The 25,067-nt window shown below is 32.7% G+C and overlaps 1 protein-coding gene across 1 annotated transcript in view; it reads left to right on the top strand.

The window, feature by feature from the left end:
* LOC308614347 (protein SIX6OS1) overlaps positions 1–23,594 on the top strand; it is a gene marked incomplete at both ends in the record, with an annotated part of 48,675 nt that extends 25,081 nt beyond the window's left edge. The window contains 10 exons of the mRNA XM_081228672.1: positions 1,130–1,221; positions 2,671–2,804; positions 3,585–3,661; positions 4,762–4,847; positions 4,938–4,996; positions 7,742–7,803; positions 8,858–9,030; positions 10,731–10,869; positions 14,716–14,773; positions 23,395–23,594. Of these exons, the coding sequence (XP_081084798.1) occupies positions 1,130–1,221; positions 2,671–2,804; positions 3,585–3,661; positions 4,762–4,847; positions 4,938–4,996; positions 7,742–7,803; positions 8,858–9,030; positions 10,731–10,869; positions 14,716–14,773; positions 23,395–23,594 (1,080 nt within the window). The remainder of the gene's footprint in view (positions 1–1,129; positions 1,222–2,670; positions 2,805–3,584; positions 3,662–4,761; positions 4,848–4,937; positions 4,997–7,741; positions 7,804–8,857; positions 9,031–10,730; positions 10,870–14,715; positions 14,774–23,394) is intronic.
* Between the last annotated feature and the right edge of the window lie 1,473 nt (positions 23,595–25,067).

Below are 25,067 nucleotides of genomic sequence, written 5' to 3'. Positions count from 1 at the left end.
ATATGTGTTAATGTATAAGTGTAATGGTGTGTTAGATGAACGTCTAAGAAGAGCTATTTCTAAAGATCCTCGATATGGAGAAAAGCTTATAGTAATTTATTAGCCTCAGATTACCATTGAATCAAAAATGTGTTTTAGGTATTGAATGTATTCAGCTCTGAGTTTTGGGGAATAGTTTAACTTTCTTTGGGTGCTAAGGAAAGAAGATAGGAAGGAATAAGATGGGGCTTAATAATAGGTATTTAAAGGCATTAGCAGAGCTTACAACAGTGTTGTCAAAAAAGAGAACAAGGCAGTAAATAATTTAAAAGACTTAATCTAGAAAATTTATGACTATAATCTTTATAAAGCTAGTTTAGCCTTTAATACTGATGGTGCATGATATCTTCATGAATACATTTTTAGTATTGTATTGAAATGTGGCTTTCATTGATGGGTATGAGAACCCATCAAAGTCACTTTAAATTTTGAAAAAAAGTTGAATAGCTGATTTTCTAAATTTTCTAAAAACTGGGGCTTCCCTGGTGGCACAGTGGTTGGGAATCCGCCTGCCGGTGCAGGGGATGCGGGTTCATGCCCCGGTCTGGGAAGATCCCACATGCCGCGGAGCAGCTGGGCCCGTGAGCCATGGCTGCTGAGCCTGTGCGTCCAGAGGCTGTGCTCCACAACGGGAGAGGCCACAGCAGTGAGAGGCCCGCGTACCGAAAAAAAAAAAAAAAAAAAAACTATGTAAAGATGGTGTATTCATCATTCATAGGCATGAGGTTGCAAGTAGTATTAACATCATTTTAGTAATGAGAAGAAAGTGGATGCCACTTTCTTTAAAATATATGGTAACTACATCTCTATGTAGGGAATCAATGTCTACTTTGCTTCTGACTGTCCTTTTTAAAAAAGAAGATGAAAGTTCATTGAAATCTAATAGGTTTGCTAATGGAGTTGTAAGAAAAAATAAAAGGAGTATGATTTATTGTTAATTTTGACTCTTTTCACTAAAAGATTGCTAATACTACCAAAAATATGTCTTGTGATTATGTAGAAAAAATCATATTCATTAGTTAGGATAAACCATATGTTTATCCTTAATGCTTTGCAGGTAATTGTTTTGCTTTATCATTTTTCCTTTTAGCAGATTGCAAGACTTTATGAGATGAAGAATCTTTCAGAAACTCTGGAAGAAAAAAACAAAAATATAGAAAAGAGAAAGGAATCGAAAGAAAGGTATAAGTAAACTTTAAAATGGGATTTTATGTGAACAGATATTCTGCATTTAAAATTTGATTACATACTCTAGCCCAAGCCACTAATACTTACATAGTATCTATAAATATTTATTGTGTAGGCTGTTTTCTATTCATTTCTTATGAAAAATATTAATTTATACATTTAAACATTGTAGACTAATATTCAAATTTGCTTATTATTTAGTAAGGTAAAGGATAATGTGTAGAGAGAAATAGGGTAGCAGCAGCCCATTTGCTGTTCTGTAACCTGTCAGTTGTACATTTCATCCAGTTTTCCATTATGGGTCACCAAAAGGAGTAAAACAAGAGGAAAAATGATGGGAACAGCAATGTATTTGCCTTTTTATCATCCTGTCACCAGCTTGACCAGTTCTCCTTTGCCACAGAGAGTGAAGATGAATCAAAATGTTGCTGAATCTGTGGCATCATATGTTTCCTTGTCTTTCATCCTAATGGTGATAAAATAGATATCAGTGGTGGAGGCACTTAAAAAGAAAAGATTGATTTTGTCTGTTATTGTGTGACAGGAAAATAGATGTATTACTGTTGCTGTTTTTGATAAACTTTCTACTTTTTCTTTTTCTGCCTATACCCTTTTAAAATCTTAAATTCCTCTTCTCAGGCTATGTTGCTCTTAATCTGATTTTTCAACACACTCTTCTCCCAAGTTAACTTCCCTTATCCTATTTCCTTGGATCTGTTATTTTTATTGATTTCCCCACTCCCACGTCTTACATCCATGGTAATGTGTCTTTAATTTTATAATGAAATTGATTAGAAAAATACATAAATGTACAGAATTTCACTTTATTGATAACTTTTTAATATAAAAATTCTCTGTTGAGAGAAACTTATATAATTATTTAGTTATTTTTACTTATATTTTGATAGTTATTATCAAATAATACCAGTATTTAAATTATTATTTAACTATCAATAATATAAATTATTTCTCTAATTTAGGAAAAATTCAATGAAATTATTCTTCCAGTAAAATACTTAAGAGATCCATTAATGATTGTAATATTGCTTTAATGATGTCTGTGTTCATGCTAGTTGAATTTTTTCTGAATAAATCTTTTTAAAGTTTGAAGTAGTACTTCAAAATCTAAAGCATGCTATTTGCAAATACAGTTTTGGTTTAAAATGTTTTTCACAGGTTTAGAAAGTCTTTTAAAATGATTATGTTTTAAAAATGAGGGTGTGGTACATTGAGAAGAGCACTGGACTTAATCAGGAAAAGTGTATTTTAGTTGTGACACTAGTAGGTAATTTAATAATATTGGGCAGATTTGTTAAATTCTCTGGAACTTCTTTTCATTATCTTCAAATTGAGGAGTTTTAACTATATAATATCTAAATATCTCTTCTAGCTTTAAAATATGTTAATTTTTTACTTAGCTAATATTTATAATTCACTCTTTAGAATTTTTGAAAAAGATGAACAGCATGTACTTATGTTGAATAAAACCCCTCAAAACAGTCAATTATTTCTTCCATATGAATCTCAGAAATTAGTCAAACCAATAAAGATGCATCCTTCAGAACCAAGAGTTAAAGGTACAGTATCTGTTTATTATTCAAAAACTTAGTTTTCTTTGAAAACACATAAAGGAAGAAATAGAAAGGAGCAACTTTAGTTATCATTTGGTGTAAGCAAGAGCAAACAATACTGGAGACCTATAGACTCAGTAAAGTGCCACTTAGATTTTTTCTGAGAGCAAACAAGATGTGCCTTCTATACATAACATTTTTCTCTTTGAGAAAGAAATCACTCATACAATATTTTTTTAAAAAGTGTTTCAGCCTGGTTTCCAGCTGTCAGGGGAGGATGAATAATTATATATTTTTCATTTGAGAGGTTGTATTATCAGTATGTATGGTTAAAGTGGGTGGCAGACTTGTGATAATGATATTTATGACTTAGTCACTGAGATATTTGAATGTTTCATTCAATGGATAGATTAACTACATTGTATTAGGTTAACTGCATTGGCTGTTTTAGTCCCCCAATCATTAATATCACCACTCTTTGTTCTTTGGTTCCCCATTATAAAGATGTAGTCCCATTATAAAGATGTAGTTTTGTCAGCTGTTTTTTTAAATTTAATTTAATTAATTTATTTTTGTCAGCTGTTTTTCATTTTACATTCATGGTTATTGTAATAGCTACTGTATATTGAGGAATTAAGAATATATAGTGATTCATAATTATTTTAATTTAAATTAAATATCAATGTAACTTGATTTTTTAAAATTACAAGGTTAGGTTAAATATTGGGCATGCTATTTGATTCTATTTCTGGAATTGATTTGAAGTAGTACCATTTAATAACCTAGATAAAAAAGAAGAAAGTTCTGTGAAGCAGTCAAAACTTGCCAATATTGACTTCAGACAAAAAGAAAGTGATACTCAGGTAGGTATTTCTTTTTTAATAGTGCAAATTAAGTGCTTGCATTAAATGAGATAGTGAATGTATTGCATTTAGGACGTGTGTGTGTGTGTGTGTGTGTGTGTGTTTTATAAATATATACCGCAAAAAAATAAAATCAAAACTGTAACAACACTTGTTCTTTAAGGGCCAAGTGTTCTTTGAGGGACAAGGTCTTTTTCTTATGATCTAAATGCACATAAGATGACAGAATTAAGACCAGTGGCTGTTATAACAAATAAAAATGGATAAACTTTCCTATTAAAGGTATTTTAATTTCAGGTCAAATAAGAAAAATCAGTGACTCTTCAAAATGAGTGACTCAGGGAGAATGAAAGACTTGAAACAGACAATACAAACATTAGTAAAGTAGCAATTTAAATATTAGTATTAGTGCTTTGTGACCACCTAGAGGGGTGGGATAGGGAGGGTGGGAGGGAGGGAGACACAAGAGGGAAGAGATATGGGAACATATATATATGTATAACTGATTCGCTTTGCTATAAAGCAGAAACGAACACACCATTGTAAAGCAATAATACTCCAATAAAGATATTAAAATAATAAATAAATATTAGTATTAAAATTTAATTAAAGTTAAAAATGAAATATTAGCTTTGTCATACATATCATACATATTTTAAAAAGAAAGTTTCAGGCTTTAATCTTTTAACCTACTGTTTTCCTTTCCTATAGTCAATTTGTGAGATTATAGGGGATGGAGAGACACAGACATCAGGTTATTAGTTGAGAAAATGGTAAGATTCACGTGATTAATCATGAATAAGGAAGAAAAATTTTAAAGTTTACCTTAAATGAAGAAATGCTATCAGGCATAGTTATTATACTTGTCAAAAACACCAAATTCCTTGAGAGTTAAACCTTTTTTATTTCCCAGTGTTTGACTTAATGTTTTGTATGTAGTTGTTTCATTTAATTTAATGTTTTGTTTGTAGTTGATGTTGATAACAGCAGTGAGGATGAGGAAGGTGACAGTGTTCTTGGAGAGCCCTGAGTATCCATGGCAAGCAAAACATTTTATTGTTTTGTGTAGTCAATTCTAATGCTTAATTTCTTTTGTTCAGGTATTGAATGACTCTGCTGTGAATAACCATTCAAAGTGTTCACATGTTACGGCTTTTAAAAGTTCACAAAATTTTATGCAGTTCAGGTAACCTTTAAAAGTAAGAAAATGCTTTAATTTCTGAAATAATTTATCAGCTCAGTAAATAATGTAAAAATTTTGTTTATTGTATTTTAGATTGTTAACTCCACAGAAACAATCAAATTGCAATCAGTGGTTGGAAAAGGGAGATACAGGTATTTGCTGTTTATATTTTTCCTAAGAAATGTGAGTAACAAGTTATATCAGGTTTTTATACTAGTCAAATAAATTATTTGCATTGGTTGCATCTCTGGTTAACTGACCATGCATGCCTGGTTTTTAAATGCATTTTTCTTAAATATAAAACAAATACATTTTATTGTAGAAAATTTGGAAAATGGAGAAAAATATAAAAGAAACAAAAATACGACCACCCAGATATAACTGACACTACATAATGCTGTTGTATATTCTTATATTTTTTCTATGCATATCTGTGTTTTGTTCTTTTAGTTTATTCCTCCAAATTTGAAGCATACTATGTATATTATTTTGTATCCTTTTCTTTCCACTTGATGTACTGTTGAGGATATTTTTCCATGCCATTAAATAGATTTTATTTGTGATGACTTATAATAGGTCTTTGCATCGGTATGCTGTAATTTATTTAGCCATTCTCTCACAGTGAATATTTTGTTATTTCCAGGTTTTTTGCTGTTATAAATAACGCTACTATATTCTTTTATATAAATATTTTATTATCTTGGATTATTTTCTTTGAATAAAATCATAGAAAGGTCACAGAATATATACGTATGAGTTTATTATCCTAGAATCAACTAGCTATTGGAACTTTGATGCAACCTTAAGAGACAGAGACTCATTCTCTGTCTATGTATATATGTGTATGTATATGTATACATGTATGTATATGTATATATAAAATATATAATATATCATAGAGACACATAGATATATATGTATATATATATATATATATATATTTGGTAGCCCAATAACGAATAGTAATTATTCCATTCATTAGGCTATATAAAAGTCTTTACCTCTTCTTGTCTATAGCATGTGGATTACTGACTTATTTTGAAATTTAAAAAATGGCTCATTCTGGCAGTGTAAAATTCTGCAAATGTATGCACATTCAGAATGGTCATATAATATACTATGAGTCTATTCCTCTCACTCTCAATATAGGATTCAACCAAGACAATATGCTTATTTAATGCAGATGGATATTCTTCCTGCTTTCTTCTGGAAAAAAGAATTATATCTTATCTGCCCAGGTGATATATTTCACCTGTTTATAATCCTCTATATCTGCTAAGCTGACAGAGTGTTAGACAAGGGAGGAACGGATAATCTCTAGGAACAATATACCCCCTAATACAGATATATGGGGAAATGCATGTATCTGGCATAGTCCTGGTTGCCGTTGAGCATGTATGGTGAGGCTTCACACCCAAGAAGGCATATAATTATCTTGGAAGAAGAAAAGACTCTCTTCAACAATCTCCAACCCTATCTTTTGAAGAAGTTAATATGTGGTGAAAATAGTAGTGTGACTGAACTCGAGACAAAACTATAAAGCATTCAGATGACCAAATAGGGAAACATTTATTCAAGATAGGAAAGAATTTCTTAAAAAAATTAAAAAGCCCAATCATAAAAGAAAAATTGATAAATTTGGCTATATTAAACTTAAGAATTTCTGTTCATCAAAAGACACTATGAAAAGAATGGGAGGCAAGAGAATATATTTCCAATACATAAAACTGTCAAAGGACTCGTTTCCAAAAATGTATAAAAAACTTCTACAAACCAAGAATAAAAATACGGACAACCCAATAAGAAATATGTGCAAAATAAATGAATAGGCACTTCAAATAGAGAAACTTTTGTGGCAGATAAACATACGAAAAGATGTTCAACAAATCAGGAAACTGAAAAATAAACCCACAATGAGATATTATACACCCATCAGATGAGCAAAATTCGGAAAGTCTGACAATACTAGATGTTGATGAGAATGTAGGACAGTTAGAACTCTCATAACTATTGGTAGAGACTGTCATTTATAAATGAAATATATTGTCATATAACTAAATTATAATTGGAACTAGTAATTTTGTCTGGTGAAATCGAATGATTTCCTAGGGTAGCTCAGGATGGCTAGCTGCCACAACAAAAATTGGTGAATAGTTTCAAAACTAAAGTTTGGAAAATAGGTTAACATCTGGTAAAATGAAAGAAACACTACCCTGTATTTTGTAATTCCACTCCTAGGTATATACCTAGAGAAATACAAGTACATATATACAAGTATATATGTAGAAGAATGTTAACAACATTGTAATAGCCTCAAAGCAGAAACACCCCAAATGTCCATTTGCAATAGAATGGATAGATATATTGTGTTGTGTTTGTACATTGGAATACTTTACATCCGTAAAAGGAAGCAAACTATGTCTATATGCAACAATACATATGAATCTCATAAGTGTATACTAAACAAAAAAAAGCATGACAAATGTATTATTATTTCATCATACAACATTTTAAAACAGGAGAAAAAAACTATATTGCTTAGGTGATAAAACTGTATAAAGCAAATCAGGGTATTGATTATTACAGAAGTCAGGATAGTGTTTACCAATGAGGAGGAAGATATGTGGAATATGAGGCCTTATGGAGAACTCATTATGTTCTATTTCTTTACCTAGGTGGTGGTTACATGGGGTGTTCTCTTTATAATTTTGTTTGTTAAACTGTTCATATAGGTTTTATTCTCTTATCTTTATGTATTGGGTTGAACTATCTAAAATTTCCATTTTTATAGACCCAGAATAGTTAAATATTGGCAATTTCATATGGTTTGGCTAATATGTTTTATTTACAATTAAATTACAAACAGAAAATATATTTTGTTCTCATATAACAAACAGATGCTGAGTGTGGTGATAAAGGGATGGTAAAACAATTGAAAGAGTCAAAATGTACTTCACAAGTAAGTCAAATGTTTGGTTTCTAATTTCTAAGCAAAATATTACAATTTAAAATATTCTGTTTCCGTTTTAATTTCAGTTTGGTATAATGAAGATTATTTATGTGAGGTCTAGATCTTATTAGTTTGGTAATCAAGTTGCTGTGATGTTACAGATTCTATCCCTTGGAGGAGTTATAGATTTAAAAATGAAGCCACAAAAAGTTTACATGAAAATTTACACAAAAAATTGTCATTAATAATTGACTATATATAATTGATACCACAACAACTAAATCATAACTGAAGAAAACAATTTTGTTTGGTAAGATTGAATTATTTGCCCAGGCTGCCACAAAAGTATCTTCAAAATATTTTTTAATAGTGGAAAGCTTTAGCGATGATAGGTGTAGGCAGTGTACCGTAGCTACTAAGGGATAAGACAGGAGAAACAAGAGTAGTATTCTGCTGTAAAGAAATACAGGTAAAAAGCGCATTTTCATTTTTTTGCTGGAGGGACCCAAACTGTTTCCGTAATGGGATTTGGTAACAAAACGTTTGAGAAATCATATTCCTAGCCTACAAAATGATATAAAGGAAAATTAGTATTCAAGTTCTCAATCTTTGCAGGGAAAGTAGTATAATGAATTTATTAGGGCAAAAAGTGCAAAGAACATAACAAGTGAGAGCAAGATTGCTCTTTTCTTTCAAGGGGATATCGTATACAAATCTTGACCCAGAGCATGATGTGGAAATTTTAAAAGAAAAATCATTCCTAACCATTTTTCTTCATCAATCTGAGTATGTCCTGGTTATGAGTTACTTTTTCAGGTAGGCGTAGGTGAGATAGAGCTGGGAAGAAAAGAAAAATTGGAAAATTAAAAATAATTATTTTCCTGTTTTTTGAAGATATATTTTGGTATCACTTTCACCAATTATTCTTATTTTACTTATTTTTTCTATGAAATGATAACATCATATGTTAATATGATGTTTTTAACCTCATATTTTTACATATATGAGTTTATTAATGCAATAACAGTCATTTTTATAGTTTTCTGTTACTTTGAATTTGCAGGTTACATATGCCGAACATTTGGGGAAGCCAATAGAAAGTAATAGTGATGAAGTAGAAGAAAGGGCTGAGATTCTTCCACGAACTCCTGAAATTCCTTTATTTCTAAGGACTCCTGAAGCTGTGAGAACACTTGACTCTGTGGAGAAATTACCTAAAACCCCCTTATTTGAAATGTAAGATTTTAATTAGTAATTATAATGAAAGAATCTACATATTGAGTTATGTAAGTCATTGATAGGAATAGTAAAATGCCTAATACCTGTAACTTTAAAAAGTTTTTATTATGGAATATTTCAAATATACAAAGGAGAGAGAGAGTAGTATAATGAACTCTCATGTACCTATCACTCTGTTGGAACAGTTATAAACATTCTGCCATCTCGTTTCATAGATCCTCTTCCCCATTTTCCCTGAAACATTTAGCTGAAGGTGGACTAGATCCTGAGTACTTATCAAGTTCAATAGTATAAGATTTAAGATTTTCAGAAGAATAAAAAATGTATGGAAAAATTTTAAATGTCAAGCTAAAAAGTTACTATCACATTTGGTAGGTTGTGGACATCATTGAATAATGTTCCAGCAGTCATTTTTCCTTAATGTTATAGTGTCTAAAACAAGAGATACCATTCTTTTAAGTAACCTTGGTAGGCATAAATATCTGTAACATCATTATTTAACTTTGGAAAATACAGGTTTGTAGTTTACAGCCAAGAAAATAGTGCTGCATTCAAGCTCTCTGTTTAGTTCAATCTTTTCTTAAATCTGAACGCTGAGATTCTTCTAAAATATATGTCAAACAGATTTCACTTCATCAGGAATCTCTCACCTGTGTTCTACTCTCTTTTTTAAATTGCTACTAAGATTTTTATATATGAATGTCATGCTGTTGACTCAAACACAGCATGTTCAAAGTAGAACTCATCATCAAATCTGAGAACTGTAAAAGGATGTGGCAATTGTATACTAAAACCTCTCATATTTATGGATGAGAAAACCAATCTGTAAAGTGACTCATTAATGATCATGGAGAGAGTTATAGAAGTATCTTCAGACTTCTATTATTTAACATGCACTTAATAGCACTATGTGTAAGCATTTAATAAATATTGCTCCTTTCATATTCACAACAGCTTTATGAGATGTAAGTACATTATTATCCTTATTTTATAGATGAAGAAACAGAATCACAGGTGATACAACTCGTTGCTGACAGAGTTGAGATTTAAACCCAGGCAGTTCTGCCTCCAGAATTCATGTTTTAACCACGTGTTATATACTGTCCTGTCTAGTTATTTTCCCCAAATCATTTTATAACTTAACTCCCTTATGAAACAATCTGTCATGGCTGGCTTCTCATTAAGACTAAAATTTTGTGACTGCTCTCAAGATCTTGGGGACAGTATAGCATCAGGCTTAAGAGCTTAGACTTTGAATCTTTGTTGCTAGCTACACTCAAATCCCAACTCTGGCACTTACATTCTTTTGAGCAAATCATTTAATCTTCCTATGCTTCAAAATCCTCTTCTCTGAAATGGAGGTGATAATAATGGTAGCTATCTCATAGGGTTATTGTGAGGAATAAGTAAATTAATGATGATGAAAATACATAGAATAGAGACTGACAGTATATTCTTAGTAGGAATTCTTTATTATCAATTCATAATTGATTATTCTACTTTAGTTAATATTATTCTCCACCCAAAACCATAGGTTTGTTTTTTTCTCCATAGGTTTGTCACTTCAATAACTACTTCCTCCCTTTTCCTGCTATGCTAATTCTTACCTCTCTGCCATTGCCTATGGTGCTTACCAGTCTGCAATATTTAATAATATGTATTTAACATTTTGATGATTTCTTATTTCTCTGTATCAGAAATAGAAATACAGCTACTGAATGTCAAACACAAAAGGAATCCCCTGGATTTTCTTTTCTTATGAGTTATACTTCTAGATCTCCTGGATTGAATTTATTTGATTCTTCTGCATTTGATTCAGAAATCTCATCACATCAGGTAATATGAGAAGCTAAAGTTTTATTTCTAAAAAAATTGTACACTGAAACCTCAAAAAGTTTAATTGTTTAATACTAAACTTCCTTGGAGCACAGTACAAAACAGAGGCAATTTATTTTATTAAAAAAAATTTTTATTGATGTATAGTTGATTCACAATGTTGTGTTCATTTCTGCTGTACAGCAAAGTGAGTCAGTTATATATATATATATTCTTTTTCATATTCTTTTCCATTATGGTTCGCCACAGGATATTGAATATAGTTCCCTGTGCTGTACAGCCAGAACTTGTTGTTTATCCATCCTATATACAAAGTCTGCCTTTGCTAATCCTAGACTCCCAATACTTCCCTCCCCTCCCCACTCCTTGGCAACCACAAGTCCATTCTCTATATCTGTGAGTCTGTTTTTGTTTTGTAGATACGTTGACTTGTGTCATATTTTAGATTCCACATGTAAGTGATATCATATGGTATTTGTATTTCTCTTTCTGACTTACTTCGCTTAGTATGATAATTTTTAGGTTCATCCATGTTGCTGCAACATGGCACCATTTCATTCTTTTTAATGACTGAGTAACATTCCATTGTATATATATATGCCACATCTTCTTTATCCATTCATCTGTCGATAAACATTTAGGTTGTTTCCACATATTGGCTATTATAAGTAGTGCTGCTGTGAACACAGGGGTGTATGTATTTTTTAGAATTATAATTTTGTCTGGATATATGTCCAGGACTGGGATTGCTGGATCATATGACAACTCTATGTTTAGTTTTTTGAGGAACCTCCATACTTTCCATTGTGGCTGCACCAATTTACATTCCCACCAACAGTGTAGGAGGGTTCCCTTTTCTCCACACCCTCTCCAGCATTTGTTATTGGTAAACTTTTTAATTATGGCCACTCTGACTGGTGTGAGGTGGTATCTCATTGTACTTTTGATTTGTATTTCTCTAATGATTAGCGATATTAAGCATCTTTTCATGTGCCTATTGGCCATCTGTATGTCTTCTTTGGAGAAATGTCTGTTTAATTCTTCTGCCCATTTTTTGATTGGGTTGTTTGTTTTGTTGTTGTTGTTGAGTTGTATGAGCTGTTTGTATGTTTTGGAAATTAAGCCCTGTCGGTCACATCATTTGAAAATATTTTCTCCCAGTCTGTAGGTTGTCTTTTCGTTTTGTTTAAGGTTTCTTTTGCTGTGCAAAAGCTTGTAAGTTTGATTAGGTTCTATTTGTTTATTTTTGCTTTTATTTCTGTTGCATTGGGAGACTGACCTAAGAAAACATTGGTATGATTTATGTCAGAGAATGTTTCGCCTATGTTCTCTTCTAGGAGTTTTATGGTGTTTTGTTTTATATTTAAGTCTTTAAGCCATTTTGAGTTTATTTTTGTGTATGGCATGAAGGTGTGTTCTAACTTCGTTGACTTACATGTAGCTCTCCAACTTTCCCAATACCACTTGCAGAGGCAATTTTTTAAAAGATTCTGAGTATTGATAGCATAACAACGTTTCCCCATTATCTTTATGTTTTCAACTTCAGGTGGCTCAAATTGACATCTGTTGATAAAACAGAATCTCAGGATAGCAATGATTTAAATTGCAGTTAAAGGCAGTTTAAAAATTAATTTGGCTTTGTAATTCTAAACAAACTTCATATATTCTCAGTGTGAAAAAATTTTCAGGTAGGTAGTTGGTCTTTTCAACTACATGTGTATGTAGAAACAAAAATTGACAGGATTAAAGGGAGAAAGAGACAAAAACACAAACTTAGTTGGAGATTTTTAATACCCCTTTCTCAGCAATTGATAGAATTAGGCAGCACCATCAAGAAAGATCTTATATAAAATCTGAACAACCCCATCGACCCCCTTGACTTAACAGACATTTATAGAATACCACATCTAACAACTGCAGCATATTTATTCTTTTCAAGCACTGATGGTACATTCACCAAGATAGACCATATTCTGGGCCATTAAATGGCTCCTAATAAATTTAAAAGGATAGAAATTATATGGAGTATGTTATCTCATCATAATGGAATTAAAATTGGAAATCAATAAGATATTAGGAAAGTCCTAAATATTTAGGCCATGGATCAAAGAAGAAATTAGAAAAGATTTTGAAATGAATGGTTATGAAAATTCAGCATATCAGAAACTGTAGGTTGCTGCCAAAGCCAGAGCAAAATAACTTTAAATAATTTAATTAACCATTTAAATAATTAAATTAATAGAAAAGAAGAAAGGTCTGTAATCGGTGACCTAAAATTCCACCTTGAAAAGCTAAAAAAAGAAGAAAAATAGAAATAGAAATAGAAATTTCTATAGAAATAGAAATAGAAAACAAACAATAGAGAAAATTAGCAAAGCCAGAGTTGGTTGTTTGAAAAAAATTGACAAAATATGTAAACCTACTAGATTGACAAATAAAAAGATAAAATTTACCTATATTAGGAATGAAAGAGAGGCTATTATTATGGCTCCTACTGGTTTTAATAATAAGAGAATATTATGAAATAGAAGACTGATAAGGGGGAACTTCACTTTTACATATTAAAATATCCTATAAACCTAGAGCAATCAAAATAGTGTGGTAAAAGTACAAGGATTGATTGATTGATCAATGGCATGGGAAATGTCTTGAAACAAAAGAATTTAGAATGCGATATAGATAGGACCACAAATTAGTGGGGATAAATTAGGCATTTGTCTTACACTGTACACCAATAGATATTATAGATGCATTACATTTTAAAATGTTAACCATAAAATATTTCAGAAGAAATATAGGTGAATATTTACCAGATCTTAAGAGAAGGAAGTATTCTCTAAGCATAAAAACAGTGGAAGAAGAGACAAAAGAAAATAAAGAGGGTTTTGGTTTGGTTACATATAAAATTTTATATGTTAAAAAAATTTTAAGGCAAAATGATAATGTGTTATAAAATATTTGCAATAATATGACAAACAGTTAAGATCTTTATTATATAAAGAGCTTATATGTACCAGCAAGAAAATTGCTGCCTCAGTAGAGGTATGGACAGAGTCTATTTGGTGAATAGATAATTCACCGAAAAAGAAATTCAAGTGCCTTATAAAATCTCTGGGAAAGACAGCTTTCCTTATTAATTGTCAAAGAAGTATAAATCTGTGCATAATAGTATATATTCAACTGTGATTTATATTAGAAAAAAATAGAAACAACCTAAATGTTTTAAACAAAAGCATGATTGAAACTATATTGTATGTCCATATTAGAGGAATATTAAAATGCCATAAAAAGAATAAGGTTTTGGAAGAATAGTTATTTGGAAAAATGCTCATAATGCAATGTTAAGACCAAAAAAAAGAGGACAGAAAACTGTTTCATGATCCCATTTTTTGAAAACCCTGTTTTACAGAGAAAATGGACTCTTTTGGCAGCAAAACTTTATTTGAACTGACATGAAGCTGTAATACTTTGTATTATTTTTATAGTCAGGAAAGCAGTAACAACAACCTGATTTGTAAAAGGCCTTCAGAATAAAACAAAGTTAATTAGAATTTTAGGTTATATTAATATTCCAAAGTAGGAAGTATCCTTGGTATAATATATATATATAGCCTATTAATATTTTATCTATTGCCAGAGTCAAATCAATAAACCTTATTTTAATATAAGTCAATGATAGTTTTGAAGATAGGTCTCTTTTTAATTACAATAAAGCACTATATAGAATGTTGCAATTTTGTCTACCCTAATTATGCTTATTAGAAGAACTAGGCTTTAGAGTCTAATATAAATGCTATACCTACTGTTCTACTGATTTCATAATATTTAATGAAAATTATTTTTCAGTTTAATGAACATTATTCTGCGGGAAATTTAAATCTTCTCTCATCACAACAAGAAAATGGTAAGTGATTTGAAGTTTGCTATATATAAAACCATGTTAACTCTCACCATTTGTGTTTAGTTTGTCTCTGATTTTCTTAGGCACTCAGTTTATTCTTTAAAAATATCCGTTACTTCTGCACCATTCACTAATTATTATTATTTTTTAGCAATTTAGCTTCTTCTCTCACTACTCTACCAAAACTTGCTTTTTCCAATATTACTAATGACTTACTAATTATCAAACATTATGAGTATTTTATTTTTATTATCATATTCAGTCACTTTGCAGCATTTGATATTGTTGACTATTCCCATCTCCCTTCTGGAGTTTTTGGATTTCTTCTTGTCTCGCTGGGGCTTACTTTTTATTGGACCTTCTTTCTTCATTTATCCGTTGATTAGTTCATTTATTCAACATATAAAAATAAATGTATGTATATATAGTATATTTTATATCAGGTACTGCTTCTGGCTCTGGTGATAGAATAGTGGACAAGAATGCAAAATTCTCATAGGGTTTATGTTCTAGTGGGAGAAACTGAAAATAGACAATGATTATATGTAAGGTAATGCACTAAAAAACAGTTGACATGGATTTGAATTGGCAGTCAGACTCACTGTCACAATTTTTAGTCTTAGATTTACTTAACTTTATAGAAAGATACAGGATAGGAGATAACAGCATGTACAGCATGTTTATCTTATTGAGAGGCCCACTGGCAACCCAAATAATAAGCTTTCTTTGGCTACCTCATCTACATGGGATATGTAAAGCTGCTATGGACAAAAGACATGATGCAGGTAAATCACCTTGACACACAAAAGCTGCAGCCTTGGTTTCCCACCTGAGAGCTAGGAAGGACTATATACCAAGTCACAGGTCCTCTAATTCAGGTGTAGTGCCACCCAGTACACTACTCAAACACATCATTATACATTTACCTTAATTCTTATTTTCTAAGAAAACAGTGCTGTGATGAGTCAGACTCCAACGTCATTCTTCCAGGTGGGCCTGGATCAGCACAGGCCTGATGTTAACTCTACTCACTTGTGGGGATAAATATTATGAAGAAAACTAAAGCAGAGTAAGGGAAGTAGGGAGTACTTGCATTGGGAAGATAGTTGCTGTGTTCCAAGGGAATCAGAGAAGGCATCACTAAAAGGCAGCATTTGAGCAGAGACCTGAAGGAGGTGCAGGTACAAGCTACTGGGATAACTGTTCTAGGCAGAGGGTTCAAAGGCCTTGAGATGGGAGTGTGCTCAGCATGTTCATTGAACAGCAGCTTAATTGATATGATTGGAATCAAATAATGAAGGAAAAACTGGTAAGAAATTAAATCAGAGAAGTTGGAGGGAGAGCAAACCATAGGGGACACTTAGACCATTTAAGGACTTTGGGGTGTTTTTTTTTCTGTTTGAGATGGGAAGCTATTGGACAGTTTTCAGCAAGGACTGAAATGATCTGACAGGTTTTAAAAGAATTGTTTGGCTCCTATACAGAGAACAGACCATATGGAAACGTGGGGGAGATCAGGGAGATTGATCAGGGAGCTATTGAAATAGTACAGGTGAGAACTGATAATGGTGCGGATGATGTCAGTGGAAGTGGTGAGAAAGGTCAGATTTTGGTTATTAAGTTTTCTGAAGGTAGAGTTGTAAGGATCTGCTTATGGACTGGATGTAAGGATTAAGAGAAAGAAGGATGATGCCAAGATTTTGACCTGAATAATTTTAAGAATGGAATTAACATCTGTTGAAATATAGAAGGCTGTAGAAGTTAATTTGAGATTGACAGGAGTTTAATTTTAGAAGTGTTATCACTGAAAAGCCTATATTAGATATCTGAGTGAAAGTAAGTAGGAAATTTTATATATGAACCTGGAATTCATTGGGGTGAGACATAAATTTTGGAATTGTCATAAATGGTTATTAAATGCCACAAGACCAGAACAAATCCAGCAATTGTAGACATTCTTTAAATGCGACTATCTAAAATATTAAATCTATTTACATTCTCCCCTTTGACATTCTCATTTGACACTCATTCACTTCAGCATTTTCAAATATTATAATACATATCTTCCCTCCCTGACTTCTCCTAATTCTCTTAAACTCCTGGACCTTACTTTTCTTAGCCTCCCCCCACGTTTTACTGAGATAAAATTGTCATATACCACTGTATAAATTTAAGGTGTGTTACATAATGGTTTGAAGTACTTATATTGTGAAATGATTCCTGCAGTAAATTTAGTTAGCATCCATCATCAAATATAGATACAATTAAAAAAATTTTTTTTCTTCTTTGTTATGAGAACTTTTAGGATTTTGTCCTTAACAATTTTCATATATATAACACAGTAACGTTAACTATGGCATCATGTTGTACATTACATCCCTAGTACTTATTTATCTTATAACTGGAAGTTTGTACCTTTTCACCACCTTCTCCCAATTTCCCCTCTCCATACTCTCACCTCTGGCAACCACAAATCTGATCTCTTTTTCTGGGAGTTTGGTTTCTTTCTTTTCTAATTTTTTAGTTTCTACTTATAAGTGAGATCATACAGGTCTGACACTTATTTCACTTAGTATAATGCCCTCAAGGTCCATCCATGTTGTTGTAAGTGACAGGATTTTCTCCTTTTTTATGGCTGAGTAGTATTTGTATATGTACGAATACATATTTAGATATCTCACAACTTCTTTATCCATTCATGCATCATTTCACACACAGGTTATTTCCATATCTTGGTTATTATAAATAATGCTGCTATGAACATAGGGGCACAGATATCTTTTCAAGTTAGTGTTTCATTTCTTTTGGATATATTCCCAGAAGTGGAATTGCTGGATCATATAGTGGTTCTATTTTTAATTTTGTGAGGAACTTCCATACTGTTTTCCATAGTGGCTTTAACAGTCTGTAATCCCACCAATAGTGCACAAGAGTTCCTTTTTCTTTTTTTTTTTTGAATTTTATTTGTTTATTTATTTATTTTTGGCTGTGTTGGGTCTTCGTTTCTGTGCGAGGGCTTTCTCTAGTTGCGGCAAGTGGGGGCCACTCTTCATCACGGTGCGTGGGCCTCTCACTGTCACGGCCTCTCTTGTTGCGGAGCACAAGCTCCAGACGCACAGGCTCAGTAGTTGTGGCTCACGGGTCTAGTTGCTCTGCGGCATGTGGGACCTTCCTAGACCAGGGCTTGAACCCGTGTCCCCCGCACTGGCAGGCAGACTCTCAACCACTGCACCACCAGGGAAGCCCAAGAGTTCCTTTTTCTGTACATCCTCTACAACATTTGTTATTTCTTGTCTTTCTGATGATGGCCATTCTAACAGGTATGAGAAGATATCTCATTGTGTTTCTGTTGTTGTTTTTTGCTGCACTAGGTCTTCATTGATGCACGCAGGCTTTTTGTAGTTGTGGCAAGCGGGGGCTATTTGTTGTGGTGTGCAGGCTTCTCATTGCAGTAGCTTTTACTGTTGTGGAACATGGGCTCTAGGTGCACGGGCTTCAGTAGTTGTGGCCCATGGGCTCAGTAGTTGCAGTGTGCAGGCTCTAAAGTGCATGGGCTTCGGTAGTTGTGGTGCACGGGCTCTAGAACATGAGCTCAGTAGTTGTGGTGCACGGGCTTAGTTGCCCCACAGCATGTGGGATCTTCCTGGATGAGGGATTGAACCCATGTCCCCTGCATTGACAGGCAGATTCTTAACCACTGGACCACCAGGGAAGTCCCTCATTGTGTTTTTAATTTGCATTTTCCTGGTGACTAGTGATGTTGAGCATCTTTTCATGTACCTGTTGGCCATTTTTGGAAAAATGCCCATTCAGATTGTTTGCCCATTTTTTAATTGAATTATTTGTTTGTTTGCTGTGTGTTGTATAATTTCTTTATATATTTTGGATGTTAACCCTTTATTGGATATATGGTTTACAAATATATTTTCCCATTTTGTAAGTTGTCTTTTCACATTGTTGATTGTTTCTTTTGTTGTGCAGAAGCTTCTTAGTTTGATGCAATCCCATTTATTTTTCATTCTGTTGCTTGTGCTTTAGGTGTCATATCCAATATTGTTGCCAAGACTCATATCAAGGGTCTTTTTTCCTATATTTTCTTCTAGGAGTTTCGTGGTGTCAGGTCTTACATTTAAGTCTTTACTCTGTTTTGAGTTAATTTTTGTGAGTGATGTAAGGTAGTGGGTCTAGTTTCATTCTTTTACATATGAATATCCTATTTTCCCAACACCATTTATTGAAGAGACTTTCTTTTCTCCGTTGAGTATTCTTGGCTCCCCTGTCAAATATCAGTTAATTGTGTGTGCTTGGGTTTATTTCTGGGCTCTCAGTTCTGGTCCATTGATCTGTTTGTCTGTTTTTATATCAGTACCATTCTGTTTTGATTACTATAGCTTGAAATCAGGAGTGTGATGCCTCCCTCCTTGTTCTTTCTCAGGATTACTTTGGCTTTTCTTTTGTGATTCCATATAAACTTTTGGATATTTTTTCTACTTCCGTAAAAAATGTCATTAGAATCTTGATAGAGATCATCCTGAATCTATAGATGGCTTTTGGTAGTATTGGCATTTTAGCAATATTAATTCTTCCAATCTGTGAACATGGGATACCTTTCCATTTATTTCTGTCTTCAATTTTTTTCACCAGTGTCTTGTAGTTTTCAGAGTAGAGGTCTTTTACCTCTTTGGTTAAGTTTATTCCTAAGTATTTAATTGTTTTGGTGTAAATGGGATCATTTCCTTTATTCATTTTTCAGATAATTTGTTAGTGTACAGAAATGCTACTGATTTTTGGATGTTTATTATGTATCTTGCAACTTTAGTGAATTTGTTGTTTAGATGTAACAATTTTTTGGTGGAGTCTTTAGGATTTTCTACATATGAAATCATGCCATCTTCAAATGGAAATAATTTTACCTCTTACTTTCCAATTTTGAGGCTTTTTATTTCTTTTTCTTGCCTGAATGCTCTGACATGGTCTCTCAATACTATGTTGAATGGGAGTGGACACTCTTGTCTTGCTCCTGATCTTAGAGGAAAAGCTTTCAATCTTTTATTATTGTGTATGATGTTAGCTATGGGCTTATCGTATATAGCCTTTATTATGCTTATTATGTTGAGGTGAGTTTCTTCTATACCTAATTTTTTAAGAGTTTTATCATGAATGAGTTGAATTTGTCAAATGCTGTCTCTGCAACTATTGGGATGATCATATGATTTTTTTCTTTCATTCTATTAATGTGATGTATCATGCTGATTGATTTGCATACATCAAACCATCCTTGCATCCCAGGTATAAATCCCACTTGAACATGATGAATGATCCTTTTAACATGCTGCTTAATTCAGTTTGCAAGTATTTTAGTGAGAATTTTTGCATCTATATTCATCAGAGATATTGGTCTGTAGTTTTTTTTCTGGTAGTGTCCTTTTCTGGCTTTGGTATGAAGGTAATGCTGGCCTCATAAAATTAGTTTGGAAATGTTCCCTCTTTGATTTCTTTGAAGAACTTGAGAAAGATTGACAATTAATTCTTCTTTAAATGTTTGGTAAAATTCACCAGTGAAGTCATCTGGTAGGACCTTATTTATAATTATATAATTGATATCTCTTTATATCTAAGGCATCTGTTGACATTAAAAACTCAGTATATCTGAAATCAAACTTGTTCTCTTTCTGATATACCTAATGGTCTCTCCATTATTCTAGTTGCCAAGACTCAGAACATCAGGGTTAATTTTAACTTCTTTCTGTGCCTGTGACTACATTCAGCTAGTCATCAAGTTTTATCAGTTCTCTCTCTGAAATATTTATTTTCTTTTCTGTTTTCATTATATGGAAATCATTATATTTCAAAGTCTTATTACCATTCACCTGGGCTATTGCAGCAACATTGTGATTGGTCTTTTCATCCTTTCAGCTTACTTATAGATCATACCCCAATTACTCTCCTTATGCGTAATGTTGGCCATCTCATTGCCCTGGTTAAATACCTTTAGTGGCTCCCCTGGAGTAGCAAATTATGCTCCCAGTTTTCTAACGTAGCTCCTGAACCTTTTTGTCCTATAAAAATAATCTGTGCTTTGGCCATACTGAAGAACTCACTGCATCCCAAATCTGCCCACACTTTCTTACCCACTTTTTCTTCCTGAAATCCTCAACTCTATCACTTTCTAACCATCTTTTCAAGACCAAGTTCTCTTCCACAGAACCTTTTATTTTTCCCCTTTGACATTCCATTCCAAAAAGGTCTCTCCCTAAAAGGGCCTAGATGAAGGCTATTCCCCAAGCTGTAAAACTTGGGGCTCTGGTTGCCTAACAGAAAGTAAAGAGGATATTATCTGAAGACTAAGTAACTGAGTCTATGAAAACTTCCCAGATCAACAACAGACGGACAGCAATTGGAATTGACTCTCCATTAGTCATTTTTAAAACATGGTAAAAGTAAAGTAGCCATATTTAATTAGGTTAATTCTAGGTATATGACTTCTGCACATACTATTACAAATTATAAATTTTTAAGATATTTTTCTGAATTTTTAGTCATTGTTAACATAGAAATAAAATTTATTTTCTATTTTGGAAAAAAAAGCTCTTTCCCTCACTTTTCTGAATGTCTTTTTTAAAATACTTTTTTGTATCTATACCATTATTATACTGTCATTATTTATGAATATACATAAAATATTTTCTAATCATAGGTTCTTTGAGGGCAGGGACTCTTGTTTACCTTTGAATTCTCCACAGCACCTAGACTACACAGTAATCTTGTACAGTAATCTATTATTTTATTTAAGGTGATCACAGGAGTTCTATGAAGACTTCATATGAACTTCTTTTGTTCTGAAATTAAAATAATGTCAAATTCATTTTTCAAAGGGAGATTCAAAATTTTTAGTTCTTTCTGGATCTATAGCTATGTTATAGCTGTTTTCCTTTGTTTAAGTCTTATGGATATGTACTGAAGTGAGAAAGAGAGGAAGAACCCAAGGATCAGTCCATCCATCTGTCCATCCCTCCAGCCATCCATCTACCCACCCACCCTATTGCTGGTTGGCTCAGCTTTATTTAGGGTAAAATAACTGAGATATTTGAAGATATATGAAATTTCAAAGTGGCACAAAGTAAATTGTTTTGCTTAATGTATTAATTGAATTGGTTCTCTGTGGAAAAAATATAGATGCTTTAAAAGACTTATTTCAAGTAAGTCTTTGGATTACTGTACATTTAAAATTGTTTAATAGTAATTAAAAATTCTAATTAAGATGTTGAAAATATATTTTTATAATTATAGTCTTAAATAATATAATGAATGAAAAACAGTATTTTTCCTTAAAGGCAATTCTGGGAATCATTAACCAAGTAATTCTTTATGTAAAGTTGATTTCAAAAACTCCTTTTTTTTTTTTTTTTTTTTTTTGCGGTACGCAGGCCTCTCACTGTTGTGGCCTCTCCCGTTGCAGAGCACAGGCTCCGGACGTGCAGGCTCAGCGGCCATGGCTCACAGGCCCAGCCGCTCCGCGGCATGTGGGATCTTCCCGGACCGGGGCACAAACCCGCGTCCCCTGCATCGGCAGGCGGACTCTCAACAACTGTGCCACCAGGGAAGCCCCAAAAACTCCTTTTAAAACTATAAAATCCTTTTCACTGTTCTGTCAATTTCCTTGAACATTGCCACAAACAGTATATTGTAGTTATGCAATAAGTAATAGTTGAATAAATTTGACTTATACAGTATGTCTCAAATCTAGCATTTCTTTCTCCATTCCCTTTTCTATGATTTGTAGGTAATGCCAAGCTTTCATCATCTCTTTCCTGTTAGCCCCATTTCTAAACATTTTCCTGTTCCAGGCTTTCTACACATTCTCTCCTGAGTAATCCTTATAAAGCAGTTCAAATCTTGTCATACCTCTGCTTGTAAATTTTTTTTTTTTTTTTTTTTTTTTTTGCGGTACGCGGGCCTCTCACTCTTGTGGCCTCTCCCATTGCGGAGCACAGGCTCCGGATGCGCAGGCTCAGCAGCCATGGCTCACGGGCCCAGCCGCTCTGCGGCATGTGGGATTTTCCCGGACCAGGGCACGAACCCATGTCCCCTGCATCGGCAGGTGGACTCTCAACCACTGCGCCACCAGGGAAGCCCTTCTGCTTGTAAACTTTTAATGGGTTCATCTTATCTATCAAATAAAGTCCAGATTCTATAGCTGGAAATTCAGCAGTCTTTACAAGCTCATCTTTATTAATTCCATTTTAATAACTCTTTGTTATTTCTCAATGCTTCTGATAAGCTGAATTGACTTCTGTTACCCTTATATTTCCTATGTACACCTATTTCTGTTCCTCTGTGCTATTCTCTCCATTTGAGATTTATTACTCCTCTTTCTACCTTATATACTACTTATTTATATACTTGAATTCAAATTACATGGAAGTGGGGTTTAAGTTTGGACCTGTTTAACCTTCCACAGTACAAAGGACAATGCTTTACACATAAGAGAAAAACAGTTAAATATGTTATTCAATGTTACCCTATTTATTGTGTGCAGTATACTGTAATTTGGTAGATTATAACCAAATTAATCATATTATGTAACATAAATAGCATGATATTGTAATATTTATCTTCCTCAGGAAACTTATTTGGGAAACCAAAAGGAGAAGATACCTTTACTTTTTCTTTTCCATCGGACTCTTCAACTCATACATTTGGAGCTGGAAGAGATGATTTTAGTTTTCCGTTTCCATTTGAACAGGATCAAAACTCAACACCTTCTTCTGTAAAAGAGTTTTCATCCTCCTCACAAAATACCACACAATTTACTTTATTTTGAACTAGTTACTAATTTATTGAATTATTTTACTACTCTGTAATCATCTAAGGCAGAAATTTACATTATTACTTAAACTATGAAGACCACTTTCTTTTGTTGATTAAAGAAATAATGGGTTACCATAGTAACATTATTTGATTATATTTATTCAAATATTGAAGGAAATTAAGACTGTGTCATCTACTTTTGTTTTTATTTGCAGCATTAGCTATCATTATTTATTTTGGTTTTGATTTTGCAAGCTATATTCATACAGAATCTATGCTTCACTGCTGCAGTAAAAGAGTGGTACTTTAATAATGATCTCAAAGAATTTATGTTATTGATAGTGAATAAAATGTGTTATTTTCTTCTAATACAACAAAAATTAAAATATTATCATTTATTCTAATAGCTTTAGTAGAAGGAAATTAAATATGAAAGGCTAGAGTAATTTCTGAAAATTGGTTGGTTGCATTAATTGTGATACTATTAATATTTATTTTTGCTTAAACTTTTTTGAAGAACATTTAAAATTTGTTTCCTGTCTTCAACAAAAAATTCACCTTTATGTTTTATATGTAGTATTTGCTTGTCAATCAATTATATAGCTTAAATGAAGATAATTAAAATTTGATGAAATTATATAAACATAATTGCTCAATATCTTTGTGCTTTTTAAAATTAGTTGTATTGAGTTATCAAGAAATAGAGTCTGATCCATATCTTGATGTGTGACTGCTGAAAGATTTTGAGCCTCACCCTGTTTTCTTCCCTTCTGCCCCACATCTGGTCAAGCTGGTAAGAAAGCACAGGTGTTTCCTTCTTTGGCGTCAGTGGGAAGTTCAAACCATGTATAGGAACATTTGCCATGGCTCACCCCTAACCACCATAAAAATCCAAAGCCAGTCTCCCTTCTCTGCTCTATCAAGCCATTTTCAGACCAGCTTGTGAGGCCTGGTCTGCTCTCCCCAGAAAATGTTATCATATGAGTAATAACTTTTTCATACCCTATTGGAATGTGTGGTGTCATCAATCTCAATATCCAAACCAAATTTTAGGTGAGAATCAATCTTGCTTCTTCAGGGTGTCCATAACATATCACAATTGTATTAAAGTAAACCTTCCCAAACTTTTTAGAAGTCAAAAGGATGGTGTAACTAATGATAGAATTTAAGGAAACTTTGGATTGTGTTTTAAAAAACCTTCAACAGCTGGTTGAAAGGTGAAAATTTCAGTTAAAAACCTGGAATTTTTCTTTTTATACCAACTATTAATTTTATTGTCCCTATGATTTAATTAATTGGTAGTTTTGATGTAATAAAGACATTTACTATATATGAGAAAGGATAGAAATGTAACTGGCTTATTATTTAGTAAGAGGTTCAAAACTGGTTTTAGCCTTGGGAAACCCACTGATTCCATGGTTTATTTTTACTTTAGAGAAATGTCTAGCAAACCAGTATGGTTAGATTTATCATGTATCAATAAAAG

This window comes from Mesoplodon bidens (assembly GCF_964165515.1).
Source record: "Mesoplodon bidens genome assembly, chromosome: 3".
Lineage (NCBI taxonomy): Eukaryota > Metazoa > Chordata > Mammalia > Artiodactyla > Ziphiidae > Mesoplodon > Mesoplodon bidens.
The sequence above is the reverse complement of the archived record's forward strand: the minus strand, read 5'-3'. Positions and strand labels throughout refer to the sequence as shown.